This window comes from Dasypus novemcinctus, chromosome 18 (genome assembly GCF_030445035.2).
Source record: "Dasypus novemcinctus isolate mDasNov1 chromosome 18, mDasNov1.1.hap2, whole genome shotgun sequence".
Classification (NCBI taxonomy): Eukaryota; Metazoa; Chordata; class Mammalia; order Cingulata; family Dasypodidae; genus Dasypus; species Dasypus novemcinctus.
The window spans coordinates 16,498,823-16,512,201 of NC_080690.1; the positions used below are offsets into that span (position 1 = coordinate 16,498,823).

The window sequence follows — 13,379 nt, forward strand, 5'->3', positions numbered from 1 at the left end:
TCTTCCTGAAGACCAGCTGCCAGAGATCCTGGACTCCTCTGTCACATGGCAATGCACATGGCATCTCCTGGCCTTTCCCTTCTTTTCTGAATGTTGTTGCTTTCAGTGTCTTGTTTCCATGATTCTTTCTTGTGGTCTGAATTTTATCCTCTTATAAAGGACTCCAGTAAGAGAATTAAGACCCATACTTGGCCATGCCTTAACTGAAGTAACTTTTTCAAAAGGTCCTACTCACAATATGTTTACACCCATAGGAATGGATTAGATTTAAGAACATGATTTTCTGGGATACATACAATTCCAAACCACCACAGCAATCAATTTCTGGAGTAAAATCAATTGCCTCAGCAAACAAACTTGATTTTGCTACTTAAGGGAACCCACAAGATAAAGAGGGCAGGAAAGAGGAAGGGATGGATAATTCTGGTCCAGAAAATGTTAATGTGTAAAATACTGGATATTGGTGAAGTTTTATACTCAATCTCTTTAATATTTGGAGCACTGATTCAAAATCTGGTTCTCAGAAAAAGCAAAGAAATCTAGCTTCATTTAATCAAGAATAATCAGTGGGGGGCCAGTAACTGAAAAACATGAACACACAGTTAGGAATGTGATTGATTCCCTCCCACTGATGAGTAACAATGCTCCTCCTTCTGGAACATTGTTTTGGAGAGTTTGGAAAAAAGACACATCAACAGCCCATGTTAAGTTTCTCTCTTCAAATCAACTATTTCAAACAGCTGCAGAAAGTTCAATCAAATGCTTAATTGGTGAAATGAGAAGTCAATGATCATGGCTGCTTGGAAAAGCTCCATAATTAACTGTTAGGCAGTTATTGCTGTTTTCCACTAATGGAAGGTTGTAGGCTCTGGTTATTGATAACCCACAATAAAGATGAAAGCATATTCTTATCAGCAGTTCATCTCATGTAAGGCATCTTCAGAAAATGACTTCATTTATGCACCAAAGTTGCCATTCAGAACCTCAGGATGTAGAAACCAACTGTTCAATGTTTGATTAAATTTTCATACCAAATATTATTTGTAGTTCAGACAATCTTTCCTTTAGCACAGGTCTATAGATGTAAATATGGGTGTCATTCCAAATACTTACATAAAAGTAAAATCTAAATCAAGGGCCACTGGGAGAATGCAGCTGACATTTCAAAATCAGCAGATTAAGGGAGTAAAAAGGCATATTGAGTAATATGAAAGATCAGGGACATGATCATCCACTATGTGGAAAGAGCACTGCACAGTGGTTAAGAGGCTGAGTCTATGTTCTATCTGTTCTTCTGATGTTATGTGACCTTGGACAAGCCACTTAATTTCTTAGAACTTCAATTTTTCATCTAACCTAAGGACTGTATGAGATGATCATTGGACTATTCTCTCAAGTTTTGATTCTACTGATCTATGAACATTCTATATCAGTTAATCTCAAAAAAAATTTGTAGCTTTTTATTTTGAAATACTTGAAAATTGGACTGTTACAAAAATAATACAAACCCCATAGAGAGAATGGCAACATACCCTTACCACCATTGCACCCCAGATACCCAGATCCACAACTTTAATATTTTGTCACATTTGCCATATTCTACCTATGCATCTATCTATCTACCTATATGTCTACCAATTTTCTGAACACTTAAGTATAGGTTTTATACATCATGTTCCTTGAACACTTAATAGTGCCATATATATTTCCTAAGAATATATTCATTTATATATCCACCTTAAGTGTAGTTATCAAGTTCAAGAAATTTAACATTGATAAAAAGTTTACAGTCTATATTCCAATTTTCTGTGTGTCCCAATAAAGCCCCTTTGAGCCTTTTATTCTCCCTTGCTAGATCCCTTTCAGGGTCATGTATTACATTTAATTGTCATGTCTCTTTAGTTCTTTCTTCTTCTTTTTTAATTGTGGGAACACATATACAACATAAACTTTCCCATCTCAGGCACCCCCAAGCATACCATTCAATGCAATTAATCACAATCACAATCACAATAGTGCAGTACTCTTACCACCTTCCATTACTAAAACTTTCCATCTCCCAAATAGAAACCCATTATGCATTAATTTCCCATTCTCCCTGACCCTACACTCACTCCTCCCATATCTAATTTCTATAAATTAGATAGCAACCTGTATCTAATTTCTGTCCCTATGATCTCTGATATTTTCTTTGTAGTTACCATGGAGTTTAAATTTAACATCCTAAATCTAAAACAATCTCATTTGCTATGATACCAACTTAATGTCAATAGTAAACACAAATTATGCTTATATATCCCTCATCTCCCCATCTTTATTTATTTAATTCTTGTCAGAAATTACATTTTTTATATATTATGAGTTCAAAACCACTGCTTTATCATTACAATTTATGCATTTGCCTTTTAGATCCTCTAGGAAGTACAAAATGGAGGTATAAACCAAATATACAATAGCACTGACATTTATATTTACCCATATTTTTACCCTCATTGGAGATCTTTATTTCATCATGTGACTTCGATCTATTGTCTTTTGTCCTTTCCTTCCAACCTGTAGAACTCTCTTTAGTATCTCTTGTAGGACCAATCTAGTGATGACAAACTCCTCCAGCTTTTGTTTATCTGGGAATGGCTTAATCTCATGTTCAGTTTTGAAAGACAGTTTTACTGGGTATAGAATTCTTGCTTGGTAATTTTTTTACTGCCTACATGCCTCCATGGTTTCAAATGAGAAACTGACAATCTTATTGAGACTCCTTTGTATGTGACATGTTGCTTCTCTTTTGAAGCTTTCAGAATTCTCTCTTTATCTTTGGCATTTGACCGTTTGATTTCAGTATGCTTTGGCATGGGTCTATTTATCCTGTTTGGAGTTTCACTGAGTTAGATGCATATATTTGTGTCTTTTGTTAAAATTTGGAAGTTCTCAGTCATTCTTTCTTTGACTATATTCTCTCTGTCCCCTTCTCTTTCATATCCTTTTGGTACTCCCACAATACATATATTGGTACAGTTAATATCCCACACACTCCTCAGGCTCTGTTCACTTTTCTTCATTCTTTCCTCTTTTTGCTCCTTAGACTAGAAGATTTCAATTGTCTTCAAGCATGCACATGCATCTTATCTTAGGCATGCATGTATAGCCACAGAATTCTCCCATTATCTGCTTCCAAATGTCTCCTCTTCCTTAGGAAACCATTTCCTCGTGGTCTTGGGACAGCACTGTATGTCCTACAGTCCTACAGCCAGCAATCCCTTGCCTCAGGCAGCATGACTTGACTGCTGTCCCAGAGCATTATGTAGGAGAGCTTAGAGAGCTGCCTTCTATACTCAGGGCAAATTCTGGGAGAGTGAGTCCTTTAGGCCACCACCAGACTGGACATACCCCCAGGCTATACACAAGGATCATGCTGCTCCCTTTGGAACTGAGAGAGTAGGCTGACCCAAAGGCAAGCCAGTGAAGGGTGAGGAAAGGACCATCTAGAGCACCATGAAATCCTATTATGTTTGAGTAGACTTTCCCTTGATTTTATTAATTTCAAACACAATCAAATAATTTTTAAAACATTATACCACAATATGTGTGGATTTGTTTATTTGTAAATTATACTCATATGCTAGAATACTAATATGCTAAATGTATTTAAAAATATACCCCAAATATTACAAATGATGAAATAAAGATGAAATAAACAATATTTTAAAGATAATTTATTAACTCTAATTACCAGCAATACTTATTTTAGTGCAAGTAAAAGGATTGGCTATGTGCCGTTCTTTTTTTAAACTCCTGGTTTAAAACTTAATGATAGAATGATTTAAAGGTGATTCTAAGATCACATTGTTTTTAGCACTTAATTTTGGGTAGTGAATAAACAAAAATAATAACTCAAAAATATATGGAGATCCAGATAGAAGAAATGTATCAGTGATGGAGTTTACTGATATTCATTGTTGTTTTTTTTACTCTAGTCACTAACAACACAAAGGATGTTGTTGAAACTCAGCTGATAATTTTCTCATAATGGTAACAATTAATTAACAGTCAGACAGAATATTCAAACCCAGGAATATCAATAGTTTCATTCAGTGCAGAAGGAGTGAATAATATACTTAAAGACAAAGATTTTCAGGCTGGATTAAAAAATGACATCAGTTCAGGTGATGCTTCCATACCATCCTTCACATTTTAAATATGAAGACACAGAAAAGTTGAAAGTAAAAGGATAGACAGAATATTCTATGTACACACTAATCAAAAGAAAGCTGTAGTACCATACAAATGTAGATTTTAATGTCAGAAATCTTACTAAAGATAAAAAGAGACATTTCATAATGTTAAAATGTTTAATTCAACAGGAGGTTATAATAATCCTAAATGTGTATTTGTTAAATATCATAGCCTCAAAATAGGTAAAACAAAAATTGATAGCACCAAAAAGAGAAGTACCAAATTTACAATCATAGTTGGGAATTTTAATAACATATCCCAATAACTGAAAAAATGATAAAATATTAATAGACCATAGTTGCATTCTCCCATTATGTTTGTTCATTCCCCAATCTTCAGGATTTGGGGATGGTATGCCCACTGTTTTTGATTGAGAGGGGGCTTATATCCCATGGGGCAGACTGATGGAACTGCCTTGCTTGCAGGTGTAGATACTCTGCTTTTTGGGATGAGTGTTGTCCTGGGTAAGTTCAATGAACTGGAGAGTAGGTGTTGCAACTCTGAGATTTAGGACAGAACTGGCATATGAACAGACCAAAGATTTAAGTCCCTGGGACATATATTTAACAAGTATAGTGCTGATTATAGGTTCAAATAAAAGGGACAGAAGAGTCATGTGTAGGGAAATTATAAATGAGTCTAACTCTGTTACATTGAGGAGCATATATTCCAAAGGCCCTCTGACAGGGTGCTGAATTACTGAGATTGTCCTGCCTATAGTGCCTAGATGTCTTTAGAGCATCTAAACAGAATAGGCAGATGCCTACAAACAGCCCCACTGTTTGAGGCACTGTTTACTGTGGCAGTCAATGAGATCCTGCTGAGACATCCATAAGCATAACCTTTGGAATGACCTCCCAACTCCTTTGAAATCTCTTAGCCATAAAAATCTCATTTGTATTTAATATTTCCCCCTTTTGGTCAAGGTCTTTTTCTAAATACATTGCTAGTTGGCACCTGGTAATAGTCCCCTGGTACCAGGGAGGCTCATACCTGGGAGTCATGTCCCATGCTAGAAGAAGGTACTATGTTTATATGCTGAGTTTGGCTTGGAGAGAGGCCACATTTGAACAACAAGTAGAACAACAAGTAGAACAACAAGGAGATAACTCTTAGGCAATATATAAAACTAGGTTAAGTTTCAATCGCATAATAAAAGGTTCATAAGCACAACCATCAATATTAAGGGCCTGGCATAATGTTCTGTCCTCCTTGGCTAGGCACTGACCATGTACCTAGGGGATTCTTATTGCTCTATGAGAGAATGTATTAATAGAAGGAATTCCCAGGATGGGAATTCAATATTCTTTAGGTTATTGTGTGGGTCTTCACCCACCAATACAATGCCCCATGACCACCTGAATATATCATATGCCATAGAGGCATGCCCCAGGTGCACCCCTCCCTACACATCCCCCATCACCAACACCCCACACCAGTGATAGACATTATTATTCTAGCAATGGAAGAACTTGTATCACTGATATAAAGGCAGTAGCCACCAGAGGTTCTGAGGGGAGAGAGAGGGAAGAATAGGTATAACATGGGGAATTTGGGGGACATTGAAATTGCTCTGCAGAATGTTGCAATGACAGATACAGGCCATTATACATTTTGTCAAAACCTATAAAATTGTGCAGTGCAAAGTGTAAAGTATAGTGTAAACTATAGTCCGTGGTTACTAGAAATGCTACAATATGTGTTCACCGACTGTAACAAATGGACCACACTAAAGATGTTGTTAATGGAGGAAAGTGTGGGAGGGGGAGGGGGTAGAGTATATGGGAATTCCCTATATTTTTTATATATTTATGTTATATAAAGCTTCTTTTAAAATAAAAATATAGATAAAAATAATAGAGATATAGACTGAAAGCATGAGTATTAAGAACTTGACCTAATTGATATTTATGGAAATTGAACCTCTTTCCAATGTTCAGGCAGCACTTACAAAAATGGAATATATGCTTGCCCATAAAGTAAGTCTCAACTAATTTCAAAGCCTGAAATCATATAGAATTTGTTGGTGCTGGGGTTTAATATATACCCAGGGCACCTGAATCTCTGGACTGACCATATGATAGCCAGGCCCTGAGCCTCAACAGACTTCAGCTCCTACACTCAGGTTTATTGGACCTACCCCACTCAGCTAACATGAAGTTGAAGAAGGTCAACCACCACACCATGGAGCCAAGAGTGCCTACAACTGAAAGCAGGAGGATTGCATCCAATATCCATGTGGAATCTAAGCCCCCTCTTTTTTTTTTTTTTTATTTTTTTATTTTTTATTTTTTTTTATTTTATTATTGACTTTGTAATAATATTACATTAAAAATATATATGTGAGGTCCCATTCATCCCCACCCCCCCTCCCTCTCCCCCCCCAACAACACTCGTTCCCATCATCATGACATATCCATCGGATTTGGTAAGTACATCTTTGGGCACCTCTGCACCTCATAGACAATGGTCCACATCATGGTCCATACTCGCCTCCATTCCATCCAGTGGACCCTGTGAGGATTTACAATGTCCGGTGATTACCTCTGAGGCACCATCCAGGGCAGCTCCATGACCCAAAGACGCCTCCACCTCTCATCTCTTCCTGCCTTTCCCCACACCCATCTTCCACCATGTCCACTTTTCCCAATCCAATGCCACCTCTTCTTTGTGGACATTGGATTGGTAGTGTCCATTGCACCTCTATGTCAAGAGGAGGCTCAGATTCCACATGGATGCTGGATGCAATCCTCCCATTTTCGGTTGTAATCACTCTAGTAAGCCCCCTCTTGACATAGATGTGGAATGGACACAACCAATCCAAGGTCCACAGGATGGAGGAATAGAGTATGGATTAGAGTGGACTTACTGATATTCTATTAATGAACTTTTGTGGTTAGTAATCGAAGAAAATGTGGCATTGGTGTGGAAAAAGTAGCCATGGTGGCTGCTGGGTGTGGGGAATGGGAGGAAGAGATGAGATGTGGAGGCGTTTTCGGGACTTGGAGTTGTCCTGGGTGGTTCTGCAGGGACAATTACTGGGCATTGTGTGTCCTCTCATGGCCCACTGGATGGAACGTGGGAGAGTGTGGGCTATGATGTGGACCATTGACCATGAGGTGCAGCAATGCTCAGAGATGTATTCACCAAATGCAATGAGTGTGTCATGATGATGGAGGAGAATGTTGCTATGGGGGTCGTAGTGGGGTGAGGGGGGTGGGGGGCACATGGGGACTTCATATTTTTTGAATGTAATATTTTTTAAAAATTAAAAATAAATAAACAAACAAAAAATAAAGTAAAATTATTTTCCAACCAAAAAATAAAAAAGAATTTGTTTTCTGCCACTGGTGGAATTATAGTAGAAATTAATAACAAAAATTAACTACAAAATCCCCAAATGTTTGAATACTAAGCAAACACAGTGCTAAATAATCCATACATGAAAGAAAATATAAAAATAGAAATTCTAAAGCACTTTGAATTAAGCGTTAATTAAAATGCAATATATAAAAAGTGGATGCAGATAAATCTAGGCTTAGAGGAAAATTTACTGGTTTAAATACATTAGAAAAGAAGATTGGAAATCAATAATCTAAGTATCCATCCAACGATCTATAAAAAGTACAGCAAATGAAACCTAAAGAAGGTAGAAGGAATGAAATGATAAAGATAAATCAAGGAAATTGTGAACAATAGAGCAAAATTTAAAATGGATCTCTGAATAAACTAATAAAATTGATAAAGACCTAACAAAACAAATCCAGAAAAAAGGGAAAAGACACAAATTACCAATACCAATAATCAAAGAGGAGATATCACAACAAATCCTACAGATATTAAAACATGTATGAATGGTTATTATGAACAATTTTATAATCAAAACTTAAAGTTTTTTGATTAAATGGATAAAATTCTTTGAAAAAGAGTTTACCAAAAATTAAACAAGAAGAAATAGAAACATCTTAGCAGATCTACTGAAGAAACTAAATAAAAAATTAGCCCCTCCTTCCCTCCAAAATACACTAGGTCCAGATGGATTGAATATAGTGAATTTTTCAATAATTTAAGGAAGTAATAACGTGAATCTGTTTTAGAAAAAAAATTTTTTCCCCAGAGACTAGACTAAGGAGAGAATAATTTCCAACTTGTCCCATGAGACCAAGTTGTTTGGTCAGGCCAAAATCTGACAAAGCTACTACATGAAAGAGAAATTAAAGACCAATCTTTCTCATGAATCAGGATTCTAAACTCTTAAATGAAATATTAGATAATTTAACCCAGTGATTTATTAAAATGTTTACTATAATCCAGGAATGTAGTAGGGGTTTAAGATTTGAATATGAGTCATCATATCAGCAGAATAAAGATGAAAATTATATGATCATCTCAACAAATGCAGGAAGTATTTTGATAAAATTCAAAAGTCATCCAAGATTAAACATCTTAACAACCTAGGGGAAAAAAGCAATTTTCTTAATCTGACAGAGAGAAACCTCTAAAAACATATGGTAAACATTATATTAAATAATGAAATAATGAAAACTTCCCCTCTGAGATTAAGAACAAGAGAAGGATGTTCACTATCACCACTTTAATTAAACATGGCACTTAAGGTCTAGAAGGTGCAAGAAAGAAAAAGAAATAAATGACATAAGGATTGGAAAGAAAAACTATTATTATTTGCAGATAACTTGATTGTGTATATAAAATTCCAAAATCATCTACAGATAAACCATTTGAATTAACCAGGGAATTAAGGTCTCTGAATACAAGTTCAACAAACAAAATTCAATTGTATTTCAGTATACTTACAACAATTTGGAAAATATTAGAAAAGAATACCACAATAAGTATAAAAGAAAAAATTGTACCTCATCAAAATTAAAATTTTCTGCTCATGGAAAACCACTACTAAGTACATTTAAAAAGCAATTCATTGACTGTGAGAAAATATTCAGGATCATGTTTTCTGAAAGACTTGTATTCAGAATATATAGAACTACTAACAAAATGACAAACAATAAATAATGAGAAAACTATTTAAACATACATGTCATTTGCTCTAATGGCTTTTGATAAATTTTGAACTTCCACTTTAAAGTTTGCATGGTATGCTTAAGAATGGAGATAAAGTCCAGGGCCTTTCCAAGGTTAGGATTCTAACAGGAGAGATTCACATAAAGTTGATGTCCTCAAAGGGCTACACTTGGACTACAAATATGAAATAGAAATAAAATACGCTGCAAAAAAAGGAGGGGACAGTGAAGAAACTCATCTGCCTTGACACTGGTGCTGGATGGAGGGATGGGGGAAGAAATATCCCTCCAAGAAATTATAACCACTAAATTCAGGTTTTTGATACAAACTCAGATATCTGTGTAGTCCAAAAAATAAATCTTAAAATGGTTCCAGTTTGAAAGCACCCAATGTGCCTTAGAGAAACAGGTGCAAATTCTCTCTGGTAAAACAACTTTTACCCAGCTTTGAGTAATACTTAGAGAAAAAATTCCAATAAAAATATTCATTTCACAGTTGAGAAATTATAGAACACAAAAGGACACAAAACTCCATGACTGAAACCCAGCAGAAACAATAAATAATCAATCAATCAATCAAATTGCATTCTTAATATACTGGAATTATCAGATATAGAATATAAATGATGACGTTTATTAGGTTTAAGAAGTTAAAAAGAAACTTGAAAAATGAAAGAGCAAAGATCAGATTTGAAAAGAACCAAATAAAACTTCCAGAAATACAAATAATTATAGTGATTGAAAGACTAAAATTCAGCAGATGATAATATACTGAAGAGGGAATTATGGAATGGGATAATAAATAAGAATTATCCAAATGCACCTACACAAATGAAAATGGAAAATATAAAATAGAAGTTAAAGAAATGAATAATAGAGTAATAACAAATAAGTAATAGCATAATAGAGTAACTCTAATCAGAATTCTGGGACAAGATAATAGAATGGAAAAGAATCAATAATCCATATGTGAAAATGATGAAACATGACCCCTAGATCACACCTACACAAAAATTAAATCAAAGATAGATCATTAGCCTAAATATAGAAGCTAAAAACTATAATTCTTATAGAAATGAACACAGGAGAATATCTCCATGATCTTGTAGAAGGCAAAGGTTTCTTGCCATGGAAGCAAAAGCATTAACCTTAAAAGAAAAATATTGATAAATTAGATTTCATCAGAATCAAAATTTCCTGTTCATCAGAAAATAAAGGGAAGGATAAGCTACAGACAGGGCAAAAATATTCATAAAATATAAATCTGATAAAAGACTAGTATTCAGAATACCTAGTTACAAAGGTCTCCTACAAATAATATAAAAGGAAAAACAACTCAGTAAAAAATGAGCAAAAGATCTGAACAGATACTTCATAATACACACACACTGATATAAATATATATGTGTGTAATCTATATATCTTTATATACCTATGAACAGTCAGTAAGCAAAGGTGCCAAACATCATAAGTTATTAGGGAAATGCTAATTAAAACCACTACATACAGATTTGCAACACTGGTAATGTGTTGTTGTTACGCTAGGCAAATGGAGTCAGGATCATTTAACCACAGGTGCCAAGCCAAGGACTTGAAATGGCCTGCTCAGACACGCATCCACAAAGCCAGCAACTCTGAACTGTGACCTAGATGTCATCCATTGCTCTTTCCCTAGCTGTGCACCTCTGCTTTCTCCCTACAAGGCCTTTCTGATACAGAGGATCTGGGTCAATCATCATAAATGGGCAAAAAGGAAATGAGAAAAATTATGAAATAATAAATGGCAATGGTAAAATATTAATTTGAAAACCAACTTTGGAGACTTGCATACTTGTACATGCAGTCTACATGACCATAAATTATATACTTGCCAAGAAAACGTGTAATTGTCATAACTAAGCCAGGTGTGGCCCTCAAGAAAACACCAGTGGCCCTAGACAGTCCTATATTTTTGTAAGATGTTAAAGAATTTATTTGCAAGTTCTAAGGAATAAAGTGACTTTTTCACATAGACTAGTAGGCACACACAAGGACATTCTAAATTATTTTTATATTAGGCTTACGTTACCTTTAAGTAGCCATTTATACATAAAAAGCCTCAATTTACCGGCATGACTTGTGGATATAGGTTTCTTCCTGAGGCCTGTATTCCCCAGGCTTTCAAGCAGTGGAGAAACCAGTTAGGTGGGATACGTATCAGCTCAACATCGTTTCTATTGGAGGCATCCATACTTTGGTTCTTTATTTTGTGTTTCTTAGCTTACTCTAATGATGCCAAAATAAATATTTCCTGCTTTACTTGCTCATCTTTCCCTTCTGATCTTTCTTAAAGTGCAGAACTTTAATAAAGATTAATGCATACCTGTATCGTAATGCACAATAAGTTTTTCACTGTGATTGCCAACAGTCTGGGGCTCAAAATCCACTTCCAGTTGCATGGTCTCTCCCACATTAAGAGTTCCAATAGATGGCTCTACAGAGAAAGGCCTGCAACACACATGGCAACATGCCCATCAGGATCCATTCCTGACTAGCGTGGGGGAGAAGCAGAGGGGAGACAGTTGTATAATTGTTCTACAGATGACTCAGACCCAAAACTGTAAATTGGTCTTCCAGACATGATATATACTCTCCTCTGTATTGTGAAAGAACCTTAGTTTCAATGTGAAAGTAACAGTAACAGATCAGCAAGTGTAAGGGAACCTTAATGATGCAATAAAATTCTTGTTTGTGTCCTTGCCATTCAGATGTTCATTCAACATTTATTGAATGTTCCTGCTGGGCTCGGGCACACCGTGTGGGTGACTGCAAATGAATAATATCTAGCCTTTGGCCTCAAGGCCCTGAGATTCCAGTCAGGGACTGATAAGAAACATAAATGCAAATAATGTCATACAAGAGCAAAAGAACAGTACTTTCTACGCGATAAAAATTGTATTTTGTGAGCATTCAGAGGCTTCATAAAGGGAAAATGAAATCCCAAATGAATCCCAAAATAAAAGGGATGGCATGCTCATATGAGGATAATTTGAGGACAGTTTAGCAAAGGTCAATTTAAAAGGAGTGGTAGATGTGTAGGGAAATAAAAGGGATGAAATAGCCCAAGGTTCATAATAGAAGAGCTGTTAAATCTCTAGGCCCGAAGGAATGGTTTTGAAACCTACAAGAGAGTACTGAAAGAAAGCTGCCTTATGAGGAACAAGGAGTTTGGTCAAGGGAGATAGCTAGCCCAGGTGGCCTCATAGAGAAGGTGCCCTGATCGCTCACCTTCCTGCTCTCTGACTGCCTCAGGACTCCCACTGGCTGGGCCCAATCAGAAGCCAATTGGCATGGCAGCCTGTGGATCTAGGCCATAGAGGACAACTTCCTGGATGAGAGCCGGCTGCAGGATGGTACAAAGTGCATTTGGAAAGACAAACTGGGGATAATAAGTTCTGTATCTTGAAAATAGAATTTGGGGATGTGGACTTTGTGGGGAATGGGTGTAGATTTGAGAACAGGAAACAGTTTAGTTTAATATCAAGGAAGGGAAAGGGAATTTAAGAGAAAACTGGATCTGATCATGAAGGACCTTAAATAACTTGGAGAGTTCTTCTAAATAGGAAACCCAGGCCATTTAATTTATTTTCATGGTCCATTTCACTTCTTTAAATTACTGGTTTTTTCAAAGTAATTCATTGTACAATGTATCTGGCAGGCTATATTGCTTCTGATTATTTACAAATATAATGAAAGTTTTTAGAATCTTCATTCCTTAAATCTTCCCTTAGATAATGAACTTAGTTTCATAAAACCTAAGCTTTCTGCTATGGGGGTAAGAAATTTATGGTAAAGGTAGTACTGGGTGGGACCTGAAATTATTACTGCAAGACCTCTAGTGCTTCCTACCACATATTTTCTCTCTGGTGCTCTCTACCTTGAACTCTCTCTCCTTTTACTTCTTTATTTTCCTACTCCATTTCTCTATCCTTCTCCTATACCTATGGTGCCAAGTCTCTAGTGAATCCAAGGCATTCCTATAGGGGCATTATGGGCTACTATTCGCTAGCCAGGATTCTGCAGTCAACTAAATGAGTTCAAACCTCAGCTTTGCCATAACCTTGGGTA

The 13,379-nt window shown here is 36.0% G+C and overlaps 1 protein-coding gene across 2 annotated transcripts in view; it reads right to left on the reverse strand.

Annotated features, from left to right (window-relative positions):
* The window catches only part of HYDIN (HYDIN axonemal central pair apparatus protein), a 516,844-nt gene that overhangs the window by 345,960 nt on the left and 157,505 nt on the right, over positions 1-13,379 (reverse strand). For both annotated transcript variants that reach the window (XM_071209089.1, XM_058279757.2), the window contains exon 7: positions 11,635-11,759. In XM_071209089.1, coding sequence (XP_071065190.1) covers positions 11,635-11,759 — 125 coding nt within the window. The remainder of the gene's footprint in view (positions 1-11,634; positions 11,760-13,379) is intronic.